Source organism: Pogona vitticeps, chromosome 2, assembly GCF_051106095.1.
Source record: "Pogona vitticeps strain Pit_001003342236 chromosome 2, PviZW2.1, whole genome shotgun sequence".
Lineage (NCBI taxonomy): Eukaryota > Metazoa > Chordata > Lepidosauria > Squamata > Agamidae > Pogona > Pogona vitticeps.
Genome location: NC_135784.1, coordinates 63,527,595 through 63,553,558, shown reverse-complemented (window position 1 = coordinate 63,553,558; position 25,964 = coordinate 63,527,595). Strand labels below are relative to the sequence as shown.

The 25,964-nt window shown below is 41.5% G+C and overlaps 1 protein-coding gene across 1 annotated transcript; it reads left to right on the top strand.

Moving 5' to 3' along the window:
• Positions 1-1,962: 1,962 nt before the first annotated feature.
• LOC140704114 (dnaJ homolog subfamily B member 8) lies at positions 1,963-22,225 on the top strand. The gene is made up of 4 exons (XM_078385258.1): positions 1,963-10,384; positions 10,610-10,654; positions 11,882-11,927; positions 12,727-22,225. The coding sequence occupies exon 1, from the start codon at positions 5,679-5,681 to the stop codon at positions 6,348-6,350; it is 672 nt and encodes a 223-aa protein (XP_078241384.1). The 5' UTR covers positions 1,963-5,678; the 3' UTR covers positions 6,351-10,384; positions 10,610-10,654; positions 11,882-11,927; positions 12,727-22,225.
• The last annotated feature ends 3,739 nt before the right edge of the window (positions 22,226-25,964 follow it).

The following is a 25,964-nucleotide window of genomic DNA, read 5'->3' as shown; positions in this document are numbered from 1 at the left end:
AGTACCTCCCCCCAAACCAGCTGGTCCACTCACTGGTCACCACTCTGGCAAGGAGGTGGGATGATGAGTCTTCTCACTCAGCTGTTGAACATTTGGTTCTGCAGGGAGGTGGGGAGGTGCCTGCTGGGCTGCTTCCCATAATATGAACGATGATGGATCTATATGCCATCAGTGAGTTTACCGGCTGGTTCGGGGTGGAGGTACTGGACTTTCATGGCACCTGTGGTTGCCAATACTAAAAATAGCATAGAGGACAAAACAGAACCCTGAGGGAAACCACAGGCCAAGGGTCAGGGTGTCGAACAGGTGTCCCCCAGTATCACTGTCTGAGTTTAGCCATCCAGAAAGTAAAACAGTACCTCCGTCCCATCCCAGAGAGATGGTCCAGAAGCATACCATGGTTGAAGATACTGAAAGCCCCTGAGAGGTCCAGCAGAACCAAAAAGGACACACACACACCCACATCCTGTTCCCAGCATAGATCATCCACCAAGGTGACCAAAGCTGTCTCGGTCCCATAGCCAGGCCTGGAACCAGAATGAAATGGGTCTAGATAATTATCAAACAATGACCCCCTTGAAAAAGGCAGGAAAGAGTTTTAGACCACTTTCTCCATAAGAGGTGGGGGTAGGGGAGAAGTGTAATAGGGTTGAAGAATTTGATGACAGCTTGACTGGCACAGTGAAATCCTGACCCTTGTTTGTTTGGATAGTCAAAGTACTTAGAGCAAATGCCTCAAGCTCATGTTGTTTTAGATAAAAGGATCCAGGCCTTGTTGTGGGTTAATGGGCTGCTCATAAACCTTTTTCTGTGTGACCCTATCAACCACTGACCCCCCCCTTTAAAAAAAAGTCAAGAAAAATCCCACTCTCATATGGGGATTTCATAGCCTAGAAATGCATTCCCAGGGCAGTATAATTAAATAAATATGAAATAAAATCTAAAAGACAGCAGAATATTTGCCTGGGGGGACACTGTAATATATGTTTGTGGATATTGGCTGTTTTTGTTGACTTATAAATCACTCTTCCACTTAATGAAGTGTCCTGTGCAAGGTACAGAGGACTTGGAAAACAGAAGAAATACAGTCACAAGGAGCTTGAGGAATGAAACACAGGGCTCCCTAAAAAACTACTGAGCATTAGATGTGACACAGGCCAGACAGTGATCCATATCTCTCAGTACTTGTGTTTTCTTAAAAGAAGCAGTGCAAAGGGGAGGAAAAAAATCCAGAGTGAGATGACTATCTTTGGAAACTGGACGTGTGGGGTGCGGCTGAGAGTGTCAACACTTTGGACTTTTAAAAAAATATATTTAATTTTATGCCAACCTTCTCCTGATGAAGGGATCCTAGGTGGCTCACGAATCGTTAATTACACGACAACTAAAAACACAGTACGTTACTGCATTAAAAATAAAGATATAGGATATCTGCAAGCGGGATCTGAAGGCCTTAGGAATGGATCTCAACAGATGGGAAACCCTGACATCTGAGCGTTCAGCCTGGAGGCATGCGGTGCATCATGGCCTCTCCCAATTTGAAGAGACCCTTTGCTGAGGCAAAGAGGCAGTCACAAAAGCAGCAAAATCAGGGAGCTGGACAGGTGACAGATTGGATTTGTCTTCAGTGTGGAAGGGATTGTCAATCTCGAATTGGCCTTCTCAGCCACGCTAGACACTGTTCCAAGTCCTACGTACAGAGCATGTTACCATAATCTTGCGAGACTGAAGGATGCCTCCTAATAATAATATTAAAACAGATCATTTAGAGCAGTTAAAATATCTTTAAAAGATCTTAAACCACACAAAACACAACAAAACAACAATAATAAGAGACCTCTGGGTAGTTTGGGCGGCATATAAATTGAATGAATAAATAAATAAATAAATAAATAAATAATGAAAATAATGTTGTGCAACCCAAAATCAAAACTCTTCATTGCCCAATTCAGTCTAAAATGATGGTCTTCTGAAGGACAGAAAGGTGGGGATGATATGGTTTATTTAGAGAACCAGCACATGGCCCCAGACCCTGCAGTGAAACAGCTATAATCTACAAAAGCTTATCTCAAATAAAACCTGATAGTCTAACAAACTAGTAAGGCTACTTCTTCGGGAGGGGAAAAAAATTCCCAGTGGCAGACACTATAAATAAAGTGCTCGAGGCAAGGCATCCATAAACAAACACATTTTCCAGAGAAATAGCACGTGGAGTGGCATGTCTCCAGAAGATATTTTCTGCTGAGAGGAATCATACAGGTGTAAGCTACGTACTAGAACTGGTTAACAGTGCTGCTGCAGTAGGGAATGAAACATGAAAGAATTCTATGGTCAGTTTACAAACCCCAATTAGTTGGACAACTCTGGATATGTAGACATTTTCATGCTGGCCATGTTAGCCAGTTGCAGCAAAACCGACCACAAGTCTTACGACACATTAAAAACCAAGAGGTTTTATTTGACATAGACTCTTGTGGACTGTTGGCCACTTCTTTGGACAGGTACTGATTTACCTTCAGTCGATGGACCTTTATACGCTAATGGGAGAGTGGACTTATGAAATGTAATTGAAAGGTCCAGCATAGTGATGGTAGGTCAGCAGTTGTGAAGGGCCATGGGCAGGTCTTGAGGGGTGGCAGATAGAGATCTTAAGGATGATCATTAAGAGACATTCAAGAGTCATTGGTGGGTGAAAAATACATTGAAGCATAGATAAGCCGATGGACACATAATAAGGTGGTGGAAAGACTCTAAGTCCTGTATAAATGAAGAGTAGGCCCACAGTCTCAGCACTTTTAGCAGTCATCAGAGAGAGCAGAAGAAATAGGAGTGTAAAATTTACAAGGAAGGAAACTCATCTGGAAAGACAAACACTTGCAACAATTGGATAGCATCATGGACCAATCTGTATGGATGAGCTAATTAAAACATGTAATAAGTGTGTGTGTGTGTGTGTGTGTGTGTGTGTGTGTGTGTGAGAGAGAGAGAGAGAGAGAGAGAGAGAGAATGATGGCAAAAAATTGAAAAACCAAGGCCTATGAAGAATGATTGAAGAAGATGGGCATGTTTAGTCTAGAAAAAAGAAGGTCGAGATGTGATAGGTTAGCTTTCTTTAAGTGGAAGAGATAGGAAGCCTTTAAGTGGAAGAGATAGGAAGTTCCTGTTCCTGTTCAGGCAAGGGAAGATAGAGCTGAACTACTTGACACAGATTTCCAAGCTGACATTGTGTTGGAGAAAAGTCTGCCAGGGGTCTCCAGTGTCCTTCTTGCCATGGAGAAATAGGAACACATTGAATAGCAGAGCTTGGCAAAGCTCATCAATTCTGGCAACAGGAGTCCAAAAAATAACTTTTCTGTGCTCTGTTTTAATACATTACTCAGGGCCAATAGGTGAGGAGTGCAAGAAACTTTGTCCATCCAGATTCTGGAGTGGAAAGCTGTGCAAGGGGAGAGATAGACACAGAGCAGAAACTCCAACGATAATAAGCACCATTAAGGTTAGTCTGCCCCATGATTGTTTCTTATTTAAAAAAGAGACTGCACTTTATCTGTGCAGGATATGCTGTTCGGATGAGGGAATTAGCAGAACGACTGCCTCCATATCATCTAATTAGCAAAAATGTTGATAAGCAGATACAATCACATATGATTAGGATCCTTTTTAAAAGCTACTCCATTAATTAAATAGACAGAGAGGCTGCCTTCCAACCCTCCCGTGCCACTGATTAGAATACAAATATTTACACTAATCTCACCTCCATCAGTCAGGGGACACTTTTGAGTATTTTCAGTGACATCTGATTACTATTGATTTTCATCCCCAATGTCAGGCCATTTTGTTAGTATCTGCAAGTGCCGCCTTCAGTTTCGGATGCTTTAAATCATGTTAAGGGTTTATCTTAATGACGCTGCTGATAACCACTGCTCAGGTCACTCGTACTTTCTCTTCAAAGAACACAGTCTGGGCTGGTTTTTATTGTTTGTACTTGAGATTTAAGATACGAAAAACATTTCTCATTTCAAAGCCTCGGTTTCCAGGGATGGGGCTGCCTTCATGGTTTGTGTGTCTAGTTATTTCATGTGGGCATCTCTTTGGTCCCACTCTTGATTTCTCTTTGCCCTCTCGCTCACTCTCTCTCCCCTCCCTTCCCCTTCCCCTTCTTCTTCTTCTTCTTCTCTCTTCTCTCTCTCTCTCTCTCTCTCTCTCTCTCTCTCTCTCTCACACACACACACACACACACACACAAACACACACAGATACAGGGGCTCCAGCCCTTCTAGCATAGAAATGGCTGATAATCTCCAGCACCTGCTGAAGCCCCTTGGAAACAGACATTGATCAATGCCCTGAGTGAGAATAATACACACATACATTGCATAGGGTCAGTGACCTAAACCCAAGACAGACAGATCCAGTTAGCAAGCAAGGCTCTTGGCAGACCCAAATAGCAGGACTGAACTGAGGCTGAAGGTGTCCATGAGGATGACAAACAGCCAACGTGCTCCTTGCAACCCTTTGCACAAGATCTTCCATCCCCCTGGCCTTGCCTTTTTGTATCCAATCATATCAAAAGGCTGGCATGTCTGTGGAACTGACACATGCCAGGGGTAGCTTCTTGCTCATGCTTCTGGTAGGGACCTACTTAATTTACTATGCTTGCAGTTTACAGTAGAAGCTTTCAAATGAGTGCATAAGATCACCTAAACATCATTTGAATATGCATGACCTAATTAAGACATTGCCAACTGCTCAGTAGAAGTGTGGAAGGGGTGTTCATACCAGGATAAGCAGCACTAGTGGCACTATTGGGATGTTCTTACATTTGATTAGGCATTTAAGCAGCCTTTTTACACCCATCTTTTACAAATGTATTTGCTCTGATTGTATTAGATGCATAGTAAAGGTAAAGGTTCCCCTTGACAATTTCTGTCCAGTTGTGTCCGACTCTAGGGGGTGGTGCTCTTCCCCGTTTCCAATCCATAGAGCCAGCGTTTGGTCCAAAGACAATCTTCCGTGGTCACATGGCCAGTGCGACTTACACACACATTTTTTTAAAAAGAGCGCTAATGGAATAGTAGTTGTCTTCTACAACTCAGTTTTGGGAACAAAATTTTTGCCTCTTCATTAACTGGAACAGGAAGAATGACCTCCTTCCACTGGATTAGGGCTGGCATGGCTGAGATGAGGGGCAGGTTATCCAGTCCTATATTTTAAGTTACAGCTCCCGTAATAATTGGGAATTAAGTAGCCACACTGGGTTGCTTATCCCAGCCTCAGATGTTTTTAATGGTGTAATTTTCCAGGAAAGTGCCTCCTCTAAAAGGCATTTGTAACAGGTTGCATCACAGATGTGAAATATGACCTATCAATGGAGCTAATTTGCACAACGGTCTCACCAATAGGACTGGAGTGTATCTCAGATGAAAGCAACCTTTACTGAGCCTTGATTGGTTGAGGTGTTTCTGACCTCACAATACTACTTAGCAGCATGAGTCTTGAAATGAAACATTATGAGGAAGCAGCATTTCTCTTTTCCTTTGGCACCAAAACTGGACTGTGAGAAAAGAAGTGCTACAACTGAAACAACTGGATCCACTGGATCCAAACTGCAAAGGACCTTGCGTCCCCAGGGAAAACCCAATAAATAGTCTCCAAATCCAGCTACCTGTTCCTTTGGGATGGTTAATTATTACCAAGTCCTAGGGCTGCATCAAAATGCCTCACAAGAAGATATCAAGAAGGCCTACCGCAAGTTGGCATTAAAATGGCATCCTGACAAGAACCCTTATAACAAGGAAGAAGCTGAGAAGAAATTCAAGACAGTTTCTGAGGCCTATGAAGTTCTGTCAGACCCTCAGAAACGTTCTCTCTATGACAGGCCTGTCAAAGAGCCAAGGTACAGAGGGAGAGGACCATCTGAGGGACACTTTCACCACCCATTTGATTTCGACTTTGTATTCCGCAGTCCTGAGGAGATCTTCAGGGAGTTTTTTGAAGGAATGGGCATCTTTGATACTGACTTTTGGGACAACCAATTGGAAGATGACAACAGTGGAGGGGAAAGCAGAAGGGAACCCACAAGTCTCTTTTCAGGACTTGGTGCCTTTGCCAATTTTGGATTCAATGCACTTGGGTCTGGTGTCCACAGAGTGTTCTCAGGCGGGTCTTTTGGAGACGACAGCAGTGAATCACATAACATCAGGTCTATTTCGACTTCTACCGAAGTGATCAATGGACGAAGAATCACCACACGAAAAATTGTTGTGAATGGGCAAGAAAGAGTTGAAATCGAGGAGGATGGTCAACTGAAGTCCGTAAGAGTAAATGGAAAAGAGCAGTTGAAATGCTAGTGAAATGCTCTCCTCGTGTCTGTTCAAAAAGCAATAACAAACTGCTTCAGCAATCTTAAATGGACTCTTGGTCCGTAAAAACGGAATCCAACTAATAAACTCACTGAGTTCAAGATGTGTTTGGAAATGACTTCTGAATTACTTAGAGCAATGTTAAACTATAGTTGTGATGTCAAGGTGTGTAGTTTCTTCCTACTAACACCAGATTTGTATTGAGGAAGCCCACGTGATCTCAACAGGGTATTTGGTCTGTGGATGTTTTTATTTACTGTATTTATTTGATTTATATACCACCCAATTGGCAGCTAGGGCCACTCTGGGTGGTTAACAACAGTAACAAAACCATAAAATAACAAAATAATACAAAAAAGTTAAAGAGCAAATTAAAATATAAATAAAGTGAAGGATAAAGTGAAAAAAACACACAATATATACAATTAATATAACTGACAGCATAAAATATGGTGGCATATAAATTAGTGCATTATTGGATATATTGTTGCATCGGTAATTATTTTCTCTGGGAAAGCATGTCTGAACATTGAGGTCTTTAATAACTTTTTAAAGGTGCCTAGTGAGGGAGCGAAAGCAAACTTCAAGTGGGAGGGTATTCCAGAATTGTGGGGCAACTGCGGAGAAGGCCCAATTTCTGGTGGTTGTTTTCCGGGGCTCTCTCGGGATCAAAACTCTCAGGCGCCCTGCTTGTGATGATCTTATTAGATGGGCAGACCTAACTGGAAGGAGGCACTTCGCCAGATAATCGTTCCAAACCCTTTAAGGCCTTGTAGGTTAATACCATCACCTGTGGCACTAAAGGTTGTCATCCTCTAAACTCAAACCCAAGTGTAGCCTAACTTCTGAGAGATTTTAATGAAAATACATCTGAGGGAAGGGTTTGAGGACTTGAGCCTAAACAGTTGAGTCAACAATGGCATAGAACAGAATGCAGGTAGCACTTATGACCCTAAAGACATCCATTAAAATGATAGCTGAAAATGGTTCTGATGGAGGGGAGGTCATTTGTAATGGCCATTGCTGAAGGACTGAGAGTCAGAAATCCATACTGATCTATTTATATCACAGAAGTATCAGTAGATATCAATGTACCTTTCACTCATCCCTAGCATAAATTATAGAATTTCTCTCTCTTTTTTTTAAAGGAACACAACAGATTTTTTTTTTTAAAGAACGACATAGACCTTAATAAAAACTCAGTGAATTAGGGCAGGACATGGAATATCAGCAATGGGATCATATATAAAAATGAAGGATAATTGGAAAAATTAAGCAGAGCAAATAAGATTTATCTGATAGGAAATAGGCTTGATGTAGGAAAACTACATCACTGGCTTTCCAATTGTTTCATGCTTTAACTTCCTGAAGCCCAAGGCAACCAATGGTTAGTGATTGTAGGAAGTGTAGATCACAACACCTGGATGGCTCAAAGATTCTCCATTTCTGGCCTGGACTATAGCTGGGCTATTATCATGGCTTGCTGAAGATCACCCACAGAGGTTTATGGCCTAGCAGCCTTTTGCCTACAAGTTGCAGTGTACCGTACTGAATGGGCTAATCGGCATTACTTTATAGGTGTAAAGAACAAAATGTTTATTGTGGAATTTTAAAATCACATGAAAATGCAAAAAAGGAGGGGGGGAGAGAACATTTCATAGATGTACACATGAGGTAGGAAGGCCTAACAACCCATTGCTCTAGGATAAAGTCCATACAGTACGTACTTCAAATGCAGATGGCTCTGGTTCAATTGTCACACATCTCCAGTTGAAAGGATTTTAGACAGTATGATCTGAACGGATCTTTGCCTGCAGTCCTAAAGAGCTCCTACCTGTGAGAATAAAGCAATATTGGATGAGACAGAGTAACAGTACCTACATTAGAAAACGCTGTCCGCATCTAGCAGTAGATCACTGATTCGTGTATGGTTCCCAATGGTTATTCCCAGCTAGAGCAGATTCATTGAATCAACACATACTATATTAAGTAAGTATTGACTCGCCAAAGCCCTGTTGATTCAATGGCTCTATTCCAAATGGGAATAAATATTTGATTTTGGTCATAAAAAAGTATTTCTACTAAACTTTTCCGTGAAAAAAAACAACAGATGCCAACTACAATTATTCAGGCCAAATAATACATTACATTTATGTCTTGTTGCCGTATTTAGCCCCACAGAAAATGTGTACAGGGAGGGGAGAATTTCTCTTATATCCGCAGAACTTGGGGAACACTCAACCAGCATGTGATAGATAAGCAACATTGCAACTATAGTTTCAGTCCTGTAGTTGGAAAGAAGTCCATGATAAAGTCCAAATGCCCTTCCCAATGCCAGAGCTGGGGAAAGTTTCTCTTCCCACCCCCTTGCTCGCTCTCTCTCTCTCTGACTACAACTCTCAGAATCCCTGGCCTATCACGGTTCTATAGGGCATCCCTACATACAAGAGATGTACAGTACAGACATCTAGTCATTAAAGAACATGAACATTAGACACTAGTTGGTTGGGTTTGATTCCAAAAGTTTTGATACTTCAAGACACCTGCATACTTCATTTTTGAAAAAGATGCCAGCACTGTAAAATAGTATCTTCTCCTGAATCAGTGACATCCAATAAAGGAGACACAGTTTACTAAGTTTGTTATCTCTTATCTGGGAACATGACACTAAGTATCTGCACCTAAATATTACAGAGGCCAAAGGCAGCTCCTTGTGCTAATATGTCAATCAAAAAGAGTCAATAAGACAATGCCAGTACTTAGCTACATCCAGATGACATGAGAGTGGGGAGGGGGAAAGAGAGAGAGAGAGATGCTGGAAGCCAGAGGAAGTCTCTCAACTGCATTTTTCTCCTTCTGCACAAGCCTTTCTGCTCATCCCTGAGTACAAAGATGATGTGAAAAAGTTATTTGAATTTTCACAGATTATTTCAGGAGGTCCTGCAGTCCTGGAAATTGTACTAGGAGAGCACCAGTTGAGACTTGATTCATACCTTTTAAGGCTGGCTCTCACTTACAAGACTGAAGCAAATGTCTCAGGTGGCAGATCCAAGGGGCAGCAGTACCAGCTTTCCACATGTTTAGTGAAATTTCCAGTTGCTCCTGTTTTTAGGAGGACAAAGCTGTCTATGCCATACAACCCGATCTGCTACCCCTAACACCAGCCTTCTGCCTCCAGTGCAAAGGTTAGAATGCCAGGTCTCAAAATTGATTCACTTGGGTTAAACATTAGAAATGTGGACATATTGCTGTCAATGATTGGCTCTGAAAGCATTTAATTTGTTGAATTATGTTATTAATTAATTAAATTATTAGTTTTTCAATAGATGGAGTTTCCAGTGAACGGCATGCAAGTTGTCACCATTGATCCCTAAGAGTATATATATTCCTGGCTAGTGTCTTATTGGTGTCCATGTCGGGTTTGCAAAACTTGGTGTGAGTAATGGCAACTAACTGATGAGGTGCTGGGCTGCAACTCAGTTCTACAAATGCATGCACAACAGATTCTTGTGCTAATATGGGTGCACGTCATCCAGTAGCTCCTCATTGTGGAACTTGCTTTTAAACAAAGACCCTGGCCAAGGATTCTAGAGTTTTCATGTTTTTTCTCTATGATCCCCAGTTGCATCACACCCAGCCTAATGAAGACTCACGTGGAGTTCAAAGCTAGCCTCTGTGGGCCAGATATTAGTGGTCTAATAAAGGTGGCATCCACCCTTGTACAAGGACCACACAGCCTCTTCCTTTGTTACTGGCCCATAAATAATTTATTTGACCACTATCAAATGTGTTTCTTTACCAGAACACTAGAGAAGATTTGCTTGAAAAACGTAACCTTAATAAAAGGCTACTCAGCAGCTCCAATCTTACTTCTCACAGGGTGCAGAATTTCTCGCCACACCCACCGCTTCCATGGGACATTCACACAACTGAAAAGAACTGGCTTCCAGTCATCCACACATAATGTGGTCTGAGATACACTTTCAAAGCCTGCATTTGGAGCAAAACTGGCCAGTGGAAGAGTAAGTAAACTAAGATTATTTGGATGGCCCCTCCCATAAATTTATCTTTGGACACTGAAGTATTTCATCTACTGGCTGTGTTGCTGTAAGAACAAAATCTTCTGGCACTTCTAGGAATCAGTTTATGAAAATTTACATCTATGGCTTGTTTTGTTGTATCTTGATGCTATGAAATGCACTCTAGTCTACTATGCTGTCTGACTTAAATTTATCTACTATACTCAGTTACCAGGGAGTAAGCAAGCACGTGGACCCACAAATGGAGCAAAGGTACCTATTTTATGCCATATGAGAAACATTAACTTTTCTTTTAAACCATTATTTTTTAAGTGTTAAGATAAAGTAGTGCTTTTGCCTTGCATTTGAGAGAATTTCTTTTTAACATGTTAACTTTAACATGTTGTTTCCAAGCTCTGCTCAGGTGTAATAGAAAAAATATTGCATGGCTATCGGGGAAGGAGGATTCAGGCACAAGTCCAGTCATCTTCTATAGGTCAACTGGAAAGAAGGCATCATCTTCCCCTTTGCCTCCGAATAGCAACCTGTGTTAGGCCAGCAGTGACATCGGACATGTCTCTAAGTGAGTTCTGATCCTGTGGATGGTCACAAGGGCACACAGGGAGAAAAGAAGCAGCTGCCTCTCGTGCAAAGAAGCCTCAGTAAAACAACCTTGGGCCCCAAAGTGAAATGTGAGGTCTTTGTTGTGCTGAGACTTTTTAAAAATACATAAAACCAATTTGGCTCAAATGCACTTTGCCCGCTGAGTGTCAGCAGCAGTTTGCCTAGACAGCCTAAGCTATTATTTTATTAACAGCCCAAAGCTACTTTAAAAAGCTTTTGGGCTGTAAAACGCAAACCAGATTTTTTTTTAAAAAAAAATAGAAGAATACATAAAAGCATTTGAAATTACTCCACAAACTACTAAATCATGATGTTAAGCAACTGACCTTTGCTCTGAGCAGACCTGCTAATTTTAGCAATTACAGCCAACAACTTGAACATATCAAGCGGGCAACTGTTTAACAATAATGACATCTGCTTGGAAAATCCAATTATGTCTAAACATCTTTAAATCCCCACTAGGGGATACCTGCTTTCTTTTTGCTACTGTTGGTTCCTGCTTAATAGGATTTTAAAACTCACAGCCTGCTGCATATTGCCGGAGCAGGGCCCTGCTTTCCCTGGAGTGCCAACAGCACGGCTGCGTTCGCATTAAGCAACGAGACAGAGCCTCTCCTTGGACAGTGATGGAAGCGGTTTGATTTTCGACGGCCCTAATCTGATAGTCCAGCACATTAGCCAGATCCTTTCACTCCTGAGTTTCCCCTGTAGAGATCCTCCCCCACTGCAACCACTGATATTTTGTACATTAAAAGCAAGCACTCAGGTTTCAGGTTTCCCTTGGGCTTCTTCACCCCTGGGCAGGTGATATCGCTGATCATGCATGCTTTTGTTTAAAAGGCAATGTCACTTATCTATCCTTTGCTTCCCTGCTAGATTTGAAGCAAAACACAGTTATGGCTGTGGAGAACCCATAGACAAGGTAAGGGCTGGCTGAACTAGCATTCTAATTATGGTGTGCGGGAGGGTCTCAGGCTTGTGATATAATTATCTGAGACCACTTCTGCATGAGGGCAGGCTATCCTGCCTTTTCTAATGGGAATTCTTTGATTTTTCTACAGAGAAAAGTTAGAATTAAAGCCTCCCAGCTCCCCATAAGCCTTCCATACCTGTGTGATAGCCAGGAATGCAAGAGATGAAGCGTTCTCATTCCTGCACACACATGGTAGGAGAAATATGTGCCTGTGTCCAGCTTTAATGACACAAGATCTTTACCAACAGTACAGTGGCAAACTGATCATGAGAGCTGAGTTCCGCTTCACTGCAGCCCCTCCTTTAAAACCTTCCACGGAGGGCCTTCCCCAGGTGGCTTCCTTAGCAAAGGTGTACAGTTCAGCCACACAGGAGAAGCCCTTTCCCAGCTGTATCTTGACCATGGAATGTCCCCTCCTAAGAGATTCATCTGGTGTCTACATTGCTATCGTTTTGGAACAACTGGCAAAAGCAGTGCTGCTTTTTGTCCATTATCAGGAAAAATAAGACAAGCACTACATTCCCAACAGGGAAGGTCTGTTGTAAAATATATGCTAATTTGTATGTTTAGATGCAACTTTGGAAAGAATTATCACAACTGAAATGGAAATGTCATTAGTGGTGAAGATTTATCCACGTGATCGGTGTACCTGCCTGCTCATTCTGCTCTCCCTCTGCTAACTGCTGATGTAACGTGAAGACTCTTGTTTACCTCCCCCCTGCCCCCTCCCCCCTTTTCTTTAATCCAGATTTAGACCGGACAACTGTTCCAACAGAGGAACAAGGAAGGGGCAGGAATGGATCCATAGATCTACTGAAGAGGGACGGGTGGACCTTGCTTCCAACTACAACACAGAGACACACTTAAAGACTTATCTTCATTAGGGAGACTAGCTATTTGTCCTATTTTCCAGAGGATGGTCCTTTCTTCCATATGTTATGAGAGCATAGCTCTGCACTAGAAGCCATCCTCCGTTTCACCCATTTTCAGGGTTGTTTAGGCTATGATCAACTCAATTAGTCAAAAAAGGGTTTTTTTGAGGCCATAACTTTATTGGGCTATAAATCCTAATTTGATCTATTCTTTCAAAATAAATAGGAAACACCACAAGGCAGTGGTCGCTTTGTTGTTGATGATGTTGTTGATGCTTTGGTCACTCTCAGGAAACAAAACTATGCCTTTTTTGTGTGTTTTTGTGCACTCTTGAGGAAAATGGTGCCTCACTGCACAAACTAATAAAAGTGGGCTGTTGGATGGGTTTGTGTCATTGTGATCAATCCACCCTCTTCAGTTGTGTTTGTTGTGTGTCTGCTTAACTGCACAAAAGGAAAAGACACTGCCATTGTGCAGGACTAAAAGCTTTACATAAATTGTGTTTGGGGCACATTGCAAACATACATGTGTATGCACGTGCACGCACACACGCACACATATGTGGCATTGCACCATAGCCAAGATCTCTTGAGGAGGTTGGAGAATTCTCAAGGAACTGTTTCACTACCCCAAGACAGCCAGATTCAAGCAGAATCTTAGTGATGCTGAGATCCCTTCCCATTCCTGGAAGCTGCCCTTAACAATATGTGGCATCTGGGCAGCAGACAGCTCATCTGGATGTGGTCTTTTCCAGCAGGGTGACTCATATTACATCTCAATTTCAACTGTAGTAATTATTTCTAAATTTGCATCTAGACATATAAATTAAGTATATACATATTTTATGCATGTCTGTTCTTTCTTTTGTCCTCTCTTTTTGGGTGGGATACGTACATTTCCTCTTCTTTGGTGATTTGCAAATGGCCAATTCTTACCTCAGCCTCCATCCTCTAGTGCTCTCTGCGTAAAGCTATCCCTAGGCAGAAGGGTGGTGGGTGCACATAGATTCTTGAGCATTACGCAGTCAAGTGGTGCTGTCTCATTGTCTTAAATCTTGCTTGGTGACACACTTATGATGAAGGCTAGTAATCGCAAGACAAATCCTCTTACTATGGCTGCTTAACTTTGGGTTCTTGTCATCTCTAACACAGCAATCTCCCCCAAAATGAGTTTTCTCAGCAACCTTCAAAGTTTTGCCATTGCTGCATCCACGCAGTGGCTTCAAAAGTTACCTACAAAGTGACTTCTGAGCACCGAGTAGAATTATAACAAAATTTAGATTGGGTTCTCTTAAATATTTCTCATCTCTCTTGGTTTGTAAATACATGGCAACATGCTCCTCATCAAACAGCGACAAGGCTGGCCCTAACACTGGACAGAGGAAGGTAACTGCCTGAGGGAATTAATGCTAGGGGCAGGTGTGGCAGCCTCCCAGTTGGTCCTCCTAGGTTCTCTGACCATCCTGATGTCTTGGAGAACAAAGTTGTGTGTGCCACACTTCCCCTAAACTAGTTTGTTTCCTTCAATTTGAGTAGAAGATGCTATCAAGTTGCCAGTGCTGATACCTCTGTCCAGCACTTAATCAATTCACCACAATTAGCTGCAGCACGTTGTATGAACCTTATACAACCACCTGTGCAATGTAAGACCTCAGTTTGTAGGCTCATATACATAGCGGATGGATGTCTGAAGGCCATGGATCTCTTTCTGAAGGATGCCAGGGTGCCTCTCCCTTACTCTCCTTCTTTAAGTCCGCAAAGACCTTTCCACTGAAGAGGGCTTTAGCCACTGACTGGGTGCTGAATAATGGGCTTTTAATGGATAGCTGATGTCTTTCTTTATTGATGTGTTTTAAAATTGTTTTTAATTCAATTGTGATTTACTATTGTAATTTGATTAATGCTATTTTAAGATTGGAACCTTTCTGTGTTTTGATTGGTACCTTTTAAATTAATCTTGCTCTGAGTCCCAGTTATGAAAAATCCAAGATATAAATGGAATAAACAAACAAATACAGTAAATAATACCCCATAAGCCCACCCTCAACCCACTTTTATTGAGGAAGAAGGCTCATATGGATCAGAGCAGCATAGTAATTGGATCCTTATTAAGATCTTACTACATTAAATCATTTCATGGGTCAAAGCATTACCAGAAGGTGAAAAGTCTACACACTATGAATACTAACAAATGTTTTGCAGGATTCCGATTCAGCATTACTGTATACAGGCTTGGAGTAGACTCACTGAAGTCCATGGGGAAAACAAGTCATGGCTGTAACAGGGTTGCCTTTAGCATGACTTACGTTTTCACCCAATTAAAAAAAAAAACAGAATGGTTGTTCTGAAATCCACCATTGTTATACCAGCCTAGATTCTGAATTTTTAGGGACATTTTTGTGACTGTACTTCTCTGTGAGTTTAGCATAGAACCAGCGGTGGATTATTCCTGCTTAAATCCAGTTATATTACAGACCTTACAATTTCCCATGGCAATAAATAACATAGATTAGGGAAATGTTTCTCCAGCTTGTTAATCTCATTGTGCTTTCCATATATATAATTTTTGGGAAAATAAATAAATAATCCAGTATCCGCTTTCTTGACATGATCCTCAAAGGTTGCTGGCCATCCCTCGTGCCCCACTTTTGATTAACTATAATTTTAAGTTATACAAATATATTTCCTTTTCTCACCCATCCCCAATTTTTTATGGAAGGCATGGCAAAAGTTTCTAAGTGTGGCTTGCTCTTTATACCTCTTCCAAATCTTTTTAAAAGGGGAAAATGAGAAAAAGATGGAGGAAACAGAATGGCACATTACTGCTCTCACAGGTCCCAATCCAACACTGTGTTCATTTTATTATTTATTTGTTAAAATAATTCTGACTTGCCTTTCTCCTTAGAAAGCGACCCAAGGCAGGTTACAACAATTAAAAGACAGTACTTAAGTTAATAGCAATGAGTAGACAATACTAAAAGGATAATGATTTCAGCACCAAAAAAAACCAAGCAAGACTAAAATATATTCAATGCACTACGGTACAACAATCAATTTTTTAAAACCCATTTGACAGCCATTCATTCAGGGAAAGCTTGCCTGACAAGACAGGTCTTTGCCAGCCTGGAGAAGGACAGTAATGATGGGACCAGTCTAGCCTCCTGTGGGAGGGAGTTCCAAAGCCTGGGAGCAGCAACAGAGAAGACCTTCTCTAGTGCCCCCGCGAAATACACCTGTGAAGGTGGTGAAACCAAGAGAAAGGCCTCTCCTGATGATCTTGACACTCGAGCAAGCTCATAATGGGAGACAAAGTCCTTGAGATAGCTTGGGCCCAAGCCATTTAGGGATTTATAGGTTAGAACCAGGACTTTGAATCCTGTCCAGGAATGGATCAGCAGACAGTTGAGTTCTGTAACAGGAGGGTTGCGTGATTCCCTGTGTCCAGACCTAGTTAGCTATTTGGCTGCTGTGATTTGGACTCGTTGAAGTGTCCTGACACTTTCCTTAGGCAGCCCTACATAGAGTGTGGTACAGTAATCCAGCCAGGGTGTAATTTAAAGCATGTGTCACTGTGGCCAGATTAGACTGCTCCAGGAATGGGCACAGCTGGCACACTAGTTTCAACTGTGCAAATGCACTCCTGGCCAGCATCCAGACTCTGAGACAAATCCAAGAGTACTCCCTGAAAGAAACAAATATTAAGACAATCAAGTAAACTAAAACTCATGCATTTCCATGGGCATAAAGCCCGAACAAATCTGTGATGAACTGTGATCTAGACTTTCAGTGGATTTATGCTGGAAAAGAACCTTAAAGGAGATTGTGGCTGTTAAATGGCCCAGTAATCGTTTATCTCACACACTCACATGGCTACTTTCCCCTCACAAACAAACCACAAGCTTAATCCAGTGCTTTTCCAAAGGCCCATTTTCATTCCTCTGGTATCTGCTGAGTCCTAGAAACTGTGATATCAAGCTCCTTTCATCGCTATCCTATGTGTGTTAACTCACAAGGAAGCTCCACTGTGTTCAAAGAGGCACAGCACTTCTGGTTGTTTTCCTTCTGACAAGTAAGTGTGTTTGATTGCAGCCTCCCACAAGGGAAAAAAATTATAAACAACCTGTTTTGGACTCACTTGAATCAGCATGGTACCAGTTCTTCTCATTAAGCAGGATAAGCTGGCCCTTAGACAGGCAGGCTTTGCTCACATATTATGATGACTGTTCACGTGGCAAATGTACTCCTCTGGTCCAGCTAACTAGTCATGCTTCCCAAATCAAAGTTCTTCTGTGTTCCTCGGCTGCATTCACACTGGCATAACATTAATACTTGCAATGTTAATAATCCTTGCAATTGGACCAAGAAACACTTAGGTGACTTTGTTCCAGATCACATGAATGTTGCAGAGGGCAAATATAGAACATGAAAGAGATGGGAAATATGAGAACTCCTTGAACAGGGATATTTTTGAAATACATTAGTTTTTACATTTTATTATCATTTCTCTCGTGCTTCCTCCAGCACCCAGAGTGAACAGAGATTTGTTTTGTTTTGTTTTGTTTTTTTATTGCTGGGGTTAAAAAGCACGAATTTGCATTACATCCTGGCTCCTGTTGTAATACTTCAGTCTTGTTTCTCTCTCGTCCCCTCTCCAGAACAACTGATCCTATCGCAGCCTGATTTAATTTCAAAGACGGATTGTGATTTGGCAGTTGTGGGGGGGGGGGGAGAGAGAACCAAGCTAATCAAAAGTCACCATCTGCTGCGTTGCCATGGGGATATTCCTCCCCAATAAATGTGCTCTTTGCCAAAATCACAGATAACGGCACTATAGAGGGTGGGAGGGCGAATAAAAAGAAAGAAGTTCCAGCAGTAGTGGGGGGAAAATTGGGAAAGAGAAAGAAAGCAGGAGGGAGAAGAAGAGACCGGCAGGCAGGCATCAACAGAGGTGCATGAGGGGTGGGGGGGAGAGAGAGGCAGAAACCACCCAAGGAAGAAACTATTATGAAGCAGAATGTAACGCAAGAGATGCTGGGAAGCAGCCAAGGATGGACGAAAAGAGAGACATAAAGGCAACCAAGGAGCAAAATGGGACGGAGACTGTGGAGAAAGAAAGAGAATGGACCTGCTATATCAGATTTAAGAAAACCAAGAATAGAAAAGATCATTGTATTCGGAGAATGAGCTCTGATGATGGGGGAAGGAGAGAGTAATGCTTCTGGAACAAAAAGTGCAAAAGAGGCTGGTTTCCGTTCAGACGGGCATTGTGAGGGAACCAAAGAGCAGCAAATCTGAGGGAACAGGGGGAAAAATCTCCTTAGTGTGCTAGAAAACAGCTATGAATATGGCCAAAACCTGATGCTAAAGTTATTATGATGTTTTATTGAACTATGATTTACCTGAGAATCTTAGGGGCAGGAAGGTCTCTAGAGAGAGAAAAAAAACACAATTCAACGTACTGAATGGTGCCAATGTCCTCAGTGTGAGACAGATCAGCCAGACTGAAACTTCAAAACACAGTTTGCCTGTTCTAAACTTCACAATACTGAGGACCTGAGACGGCTGTTTTCCAGCTTGAGTGGATCTGCAGAATTTTTTGAACACCAAAACAAGGGACAGGCACTTCTCCTCTGTAAGGTGATGTGATGTTGCAGAATAACAAGCAGTCTAATCCTAATAAGGGACATGAGGCAATGTTACCTGTTTGTTTCTTTTATTATTTAAAGAACCTTTTCAAGAAGTTGCCCAACCCAGAATGCAAACCAATCACTTAACATTTGCAATCAAAGCAATGTCTTTGCTTTCAACAATGTCAAACGTCCAGCATATAGTGAGTTTCAGGAAAGAAACCAACTGTTTAAGAAGCTTTGTGAGGGAAAATGTCTTAACTAAACAGTAAAGGGGCAGAATTCATTAAGCCTGGACCCTCTCCTGAGAGGAAAGAATTCCCTAAAATTGGCAACACTGGTGAACAGGCTTCACTGACTTCAGAAGGGTTTTTAGCTCATGCAAAGTCCTACCAATACACAGCATGAATCTCTGCCTGAGACAGCAGGTTTTGGATGTTATGAAAGGGCAGTAAGTTGTTTTTAAATTTATGGCTGAATTTGTTTGTTTGTTTGCTTGTTTTGTATTTATGCTATCTTTCTCACAGTGCAGGCACACAAGGCAGTTCACAAATTATTATTTTAAAAGGTCAGCTAAAAACACAATATGTCATTATGCCAAAAAGCCAATGAACATGTTGTTGTTGTTGTTTAGTCATTAAGTCGTGTCCGACCCCATGAACCAGAGTACGCCAGGCCCTCCTGTCTTCCACTGCCTCCCGGAGTTGGGTCAAATTCTTGTTGGTAGCTTCAATGACACTGTCCAACCATCTCATCCTCTGTCGTCCCCTTCTCGTCTTGCCTTTACTCTTTCCCAACATCAGGGTCTTTTCCAGGGAGTCTTCTCTTCTCATGAGATGGCCAAAGTATTGGGGCCTCTGTTTCAGGATAATAATAAACATATAGTAAACAATAAACATATAGTAATATTTAACAATTAGTTTACAGTGCTATGAAAACAAGAATAATAATATACAGCATCCAAAAATCAAAACTCTACATTCTCCAATTCACCTGTTAGAAGACTGTCTTAAAAAGGTGGCTTTTACCTTCCTCCTTAAAGACAAGATGGAGGCAGCTAACCGAGCCTCCTGGATGAGGGCATCTCACAATCTGCCAGCAGGCCCTCTTTCACCTCCTCACTATTCTTGTACATTTACAGGCAGGGAGAGAAAGTGGTATTATGGGACTTTTTACCCCATAGACCAAAAATAAGCTAGTTGCTCTTGGAAATTATGAATCTGATTGTGGATGAGTCAGGGGGGGATATTTATGGATCTAGCTATGGCAGCACAATTCTTGGGCTTATGCTAACAATGTCACTATAATGAAGGAAAAGGAGCTTCATATGGGAAGACATGAGAGTGTCTTAGTAGAGTGCTCTGATTTTGGCTGCCCCACAGGAAAAGCTAAGCCACGGGGTTTGTTGGGAATGTGAGGGAACAGTCAGGGTTGTGACAATGCAATAATAAGCCAAGCATTCTGTGGAGAAGATCTCTATGGGGAGAGAAGTAACTCAGGTGCATATATGCACCTAGACATACAATATTTTATTTGCTTTAAATATGTTTACCTGTCACTCAGTGTAACATTTTGAGGACAGCTTATCATATTATTTGTACATTCAAATACAATAACAATAGAAACATGCCCAAAATATCCACAGGAAAACTGGAATGATAGATTTAAGCACATGGGGCCAAAATCCCATTCTGAACAACCATGCATGCAACAGCAACATTGCACACCATTTTTTTGCTTTCCCCAATCTGGTTATGTATTCAGTCATGCAATGAATTACGCAACCGAGAAAGGACTGGATGTGGAACAGACCACCTATAAAATGCCTCCTATCACTTGTGCAATTCTCCTTATGTGATTTCCTAAGTTAATAGTATTGTGGCCCCAAAGTTGAAGCAATAACCCACCCACCCGCGCAAGAAACAGCAAGAATATTAAAAATCTTCAAATGCTGTCGGCAGCTCAGGAAGAAAAAAAATCTTTTGTTATCTGGCACATTAAAGTCCTTAAACAAGGCACCGATGAGTAGGAAAAAAAGGGAAAGATTCCACAGCTGAGCGGTCACTATCAAGAACATCCTCTCCACAGTAGCCTTAGTTCAGACTAGCAGATGTACCCAGCCCGTGAAGGACTAGAAACGTTTTATTCTAATTCAATATCCCAAGCATCAGAATCAGATATTCCACTGGCTTTTATCTTCTTGCACTGCCATTTTTCTTCTTCTTTTTGGCTCAGTTTTCTCTCCTTCCACTCCATATTCATTCAGCCTTTCCCAAAGCTCATTCTCTTTCCATCACTTATTTCTTTCTCCCTTTCTCTTGAGTCTGAAGTGTTGGAATCATTTGGGGGCCTTGCTGTGAATGAAGGAAAGAACCATCCAGAGGCCCTTTGGAGAAACGAGGAGTATCCAAGGTTTGTGTCCGGCGAGTGAAGTTTCCCCCTAGTGATTAAAGATGGTATTGCAGACTATAAATTTCTGAATAAAAAAAAATTAATTAATCCTTTAAAAAATAAGATAATATCAAAGTGCACAACCCTGTGGGGAGAAATTCTCTTTGTACTCTCATGTGTATTGGAGCCATGGCACAGTTAGACACATGTACACATCTTTTCTTTTAATATTATAGATGAATAAGCACAACACCAATAACACGGAATGGAGCAACTCCAAAAAGAAATGCAGGTCTACAAAAATTACACATTTTTTAATTCTGTTGGGTGAAATGTGCTGAATCTTCAGAGAGTGTGGTAGGGATTTTAGCATATATTCCAGATCCCCTAGTTTTGTTTTTTTAAAAACATAGAGTTGCCAGGGCTTTGATTCTATCACTTCTTTTGTCTGACCAACAAAACAAGATAATTCCTGTCAAAATCCTTTAGAAAGGAAAGAGTAAGAAGAATAAAGAACCTAAAGAGCCACTCTGCTTCTCTCTTGAACAAGCTGCAGAAGAGGTGATGAGGAAAGGGATGGCCAGTCCTGCTGCCGAAGTGGGACCTCGAAGGAGAGATCAGAAGGCATGTTCAGGAAAAGAGCAGGAGGATCCCAAAGGCAGCAGAACTGGCTTACTATGTATTGAAATCAGTGAGTTGTTCATCATCATCATCATCATCATCATCATCATCATCATCATCATCATCATCATCATCATCATCATCATCATCATGTGCCATCAAGTCAATTCTGACTTAGGATGACCTTTTTCAGGGTTTTCCAGGTGGAGGATACTCAGAACTGGTTTGCCATTCTTTTCTTCTGGGGTTGCCCTGGAACTGTGTAGCCTGTGGTCTAAAATTACCTGCACCACAGGCTACAGACACCATAGGCAAAATAGCAATCGTACCTTACTTTACACTGTGCTGTTGAAAGGCTATTAGAGGACTCTGTCTGAAGCTGGTCTCTTTTTAAAGGGATATTCAGTCCATGTCTAGTTGAAAGAAGAGGGGAACAAAAGGGCACTAGGAAGGAAGAGGAGGGAGTCTTGGTGTTGCCCATTAACAACGAGCACCTGAAGGGCAACCTTGGCCTGCGTACAAGTCACCAGGTCATGATCCTCTCTTCTATGGCACGGCTGGATGGCGTACGCAATGACACTTATCAAGTAGTATAAGGACTTTTTTTTCCAAAATCTTCTCCTTTTTTGGTGGGGGAGGGCTAATGTACCAATGTCCATTCTCTCTGCAGAAAAATCATTATTTAGGGAAGCATCCTCTGCAATCCACTGTCTGCTCCAGCATGACCCTTTAAAAATGTTTTAATAACTCTCAAGCCAGATTTGAGGGATTGAAATGACAAAATGAAATGCACAAAGACCTTATTTAACTCACACATATTTCAACTATTATATTAATTATGTTATATTATATTATATTATATTATATTATATTATATTATATTATATTATATTATATTATATTATATTATATTATATTATATTATATTATATTATGCTGCACACCTTAGGCATGGACTTCAAAAGTGCCTGACCTGATACACCTGGTGTGTCTCTGTGCAGAGGTGCTGCTAGAAGGCAAAGATTGCTCAAAGCAGAGAAAGGAAGAGGAAATACAGGAGGCAGTTACAATGTGCTTAAAAAATAATAAAAGAGAGTGAGAGATTTATTTGTCAAACAAAGGCTTTCTCTATTCAGCCACCTTCTAGTTTCTCTCTCTCTCTCTCTCTCTCTTTCTTGCAAATTAAACAGCAAATTATACTTATCAAAGGGAAGAAGGTAAAGAGAAATCTGAAAGGCTGTGGGGGAAAGCTTTAATTATTAGTATAGTGGCATGAAAAGCTGTTGAGCCCCTTAGAAATGTACATGGCCAATTATCAAAAAATATAAGAGATGCAGAAAGAAAGGTTTGTCTAATAAGTATGAATCATGGGCCATTTAGAACATCAGTGTTAAAGCATTAGAGTTAAATGGAAAAGTAAAAAGGGGCTGATGGTTTTAACTATTTCACAGGAGGACAAGAGGTTGATACTGATAAGACAAGCAGTATAGTGAAGTTAATTATCTGCGGCCCATGGTGCACAAAGCTGTTTGAGCTGGTGATTAATAGAGATAAACCATTCAAACTCCACATTTCTAAGGTGAATGAAGATGGCAGAGGAGTTGCAGCTACAGCATACTAACTAATTTGACAGCAGTGGGCTCGGCATACCTTCCAAAGGCATCCTCTGGATTTATCATTTCCAATCGGAGTCCTTCTTTCTTCTTCAGTTGAGGAAAGATTTAGGAAAGGAGGTGCTGATGGGCTGGATTCTGTCCTTCCATCCACCCACTCCACTGCCTCCGTGTAATCGGTTACTGGCTGAGCTTAGATATCTGCTAGCAAAAGGCAGCCTGACAACTACCATCCCTTCATGTTTGTTGTGAGGGTTCAACTAAGTCTTGGAGATGTTAGGTTTCTTCAGTACAACCTTCAAAATCCCCAGCCAGCAAAGGGGATTGCTGGAGAGATAATTAAATGGTGCCCAGCATTGTGTAGTAGTGGGCAGAGTGATGTATTAGAGCTCAGGAGACCTTTATTCAAATCTCCAGCTGGCCACCCCCACACAGAAACTCATGTGGGGCTGGCACTGGTAAAACCACTCCTTAAATATCTTGCTTACCTCGAATGCCCGATCAGGGATCCTGTAAGTTAGTTCTATGTGACAGCACACAACACAGCAAGAAACTGTAAAAAATAACATTTCTAAGCTCTGAATTTCCTTCTCAGAGCACAGCACAGTATGGGCAGATAGATTTAAGGCTTGTAAATAGTCACAGAGGTGGGCACCTATGGAACTAAACACCGCTCTCAAGTGAGCACCCATGGAAATTTGAAAAAGACGCTGGAGAAGAATTAGGAGGGGGCCCTCAGCTGTTTTAGGGCCCAGAAAGATTTATAAACCAAAAATACAGAAGAGCAGAAAAGATATATTCTGGGTGCATGTGTGTACTGGTGTGTACATGTACCTAACTTCTTATTTGAAAACTGTTAAAGAGATGTACACATCACGTTTATTTAATCAACAACCCATTCATCATATGAATGTAAGTGCCTGAAAACAGCTGGGAAAAGTCCCTTTTTTGAACTACAGGTCCCCCTAATCTTCAGCCAATATGGCCACTGAACACGGAATTCTGGGGGCTGTAGTTCAAAAAGAGAGAGAGAGCGCCCACTAGGCATGCTCAAGGTAAGGGGAATGGAATGAATTATGGGTGGGAAGACAATGCTCACCAGCGACAAGTGTAGCAGCTTTGCACTAACTCCACTCCACTTTAACCTTTATCCTTTTTAGAAGATTGAAGAATCAGATATGCCCTAAGATGTGAGACTTTAGGAATAGGTGGCTATGCAACAGAAAACTTCGCTGGGGCACTTGGGACAGTCATGCAGCAGCCTTGTTTCATATCCTGATTGAGTGCCTGCGAACAGGAGTTAGAGAATGTTTGACTGTATGATTTGTTGTAACTGGGCAGCAGAGAGGCGCTTGAAGCTGCAGTCAATTCATTCCCTTCATCTTTATGAAGCAGATAAGTCGTTCGGCCCTTAGAGGTTTGCCCGTATTTGAATTGGAAAGATAAGGCTTTAAGGACTGAGGTTCTGTGTGGACATTTTAGACAAATATATAGACCCTGAGCGCAGAAGATGCTCAGCCAGATATCCAGATGGCTCTGGTGGATGACCTAACATTCAGGAATGTCCTCAGAACTTTAGGTTGGATCAGCAGCAAGATTTCAGATGTTTCCTGCAAGATTCTTAATATGTTCATGGGGCACTATTGTTGTTTGTTTATTTAAGTCAAAAAAACAATTTACTGTCCAAAAGGGCTTTCAAGGCGATAAGCAACAAGTAAAATAAAAAATGAATTATGCAGCTATGAAAATTGTAAAGCAGAAACAGAATCAAGCTTCCCTAGTGGTAGGGATTAACAGTATTGAAAGTGCATTGAAAGATTAAATGTTCTTCAGCTATAGAAAGATGGTTAAGGATTGTCTGGGGCAGGAGTGGGCAATTAATTTCTATAGAGGGGCCACATGAAAAATCTGAACTGTGTTTGGGGGCCGAACCAACTTTACTTAAAAATAAAATGAAACAGTGATGTTATGATTGTTTTTATTTTAAACTAGTTAATCTTCACAAATACTAAAGAGGTTTTTTTGCAGTATGTTAAAGATAAGCAACTGATCAACTTTAGACAAAAAGCTATAAATGGCTTTGATGTTCAAAACTGTCCGCGGGCCGGACATGAGCAGCTCGCGGGCCGTATGTGGCCCTTGGGCCGCATTTTGCCCAGGTTTGGTCTGGGGTGTAGAAGGTTGGGGTAGGGAGGGTTGCTTCTCCTCTGTCATTCTTTTTAATACTCTGCTCTTGTAAAATATTGTGCTCCTTTGCAAAGGGCTCAAGTTTCTGGGTGCCGTGGCCACTTGATAGCCACTGTGCTTGTACCCCCTTATTTTTTCTTTGACAGCTATATCAACAAATCAGCAACTTCTGTCTCCTTCTGAGCAATGTATTCATGTTTTTACTAGCAGCTGGAAGGAGACAGCCTTCCCCCTTCCCTTTGAATGAGGGCTTGAGTAGGACATTTCCTGCTTTGAATGGTAAAGAAAGGAGGATTGCTTCTCCTCCTTTTTAATCCCTCTGCTCTTGCAAAGTGCTCCTTTACAAAGGCAAAAGGAAGGAGGAGAGGAGGCTCAAACCTCTCTATTGCACCACAGGATTTTTTAAAAGTAAAGAACATCACTGCCCCAGGACACATTAGAGAAAATAAATCGATTCCATGCTGTAGCTGGCCGTAACATTTCAAATAGGAAGAAATGAATCAGTAACGTTAAAACATATTCGCGAAGGCTTTCATGGCCAGGATCTAATGGTTGTTGTGAGTTTTTCGGGCTCTTTGGCCATATTCTGAAGGTTGTTCTTCCTAACATTTCACCAGTCTCTATGGCGGCATCTTCAGAGGACAGCACAACCTTCAGAACACGGCCAAAGAGCCT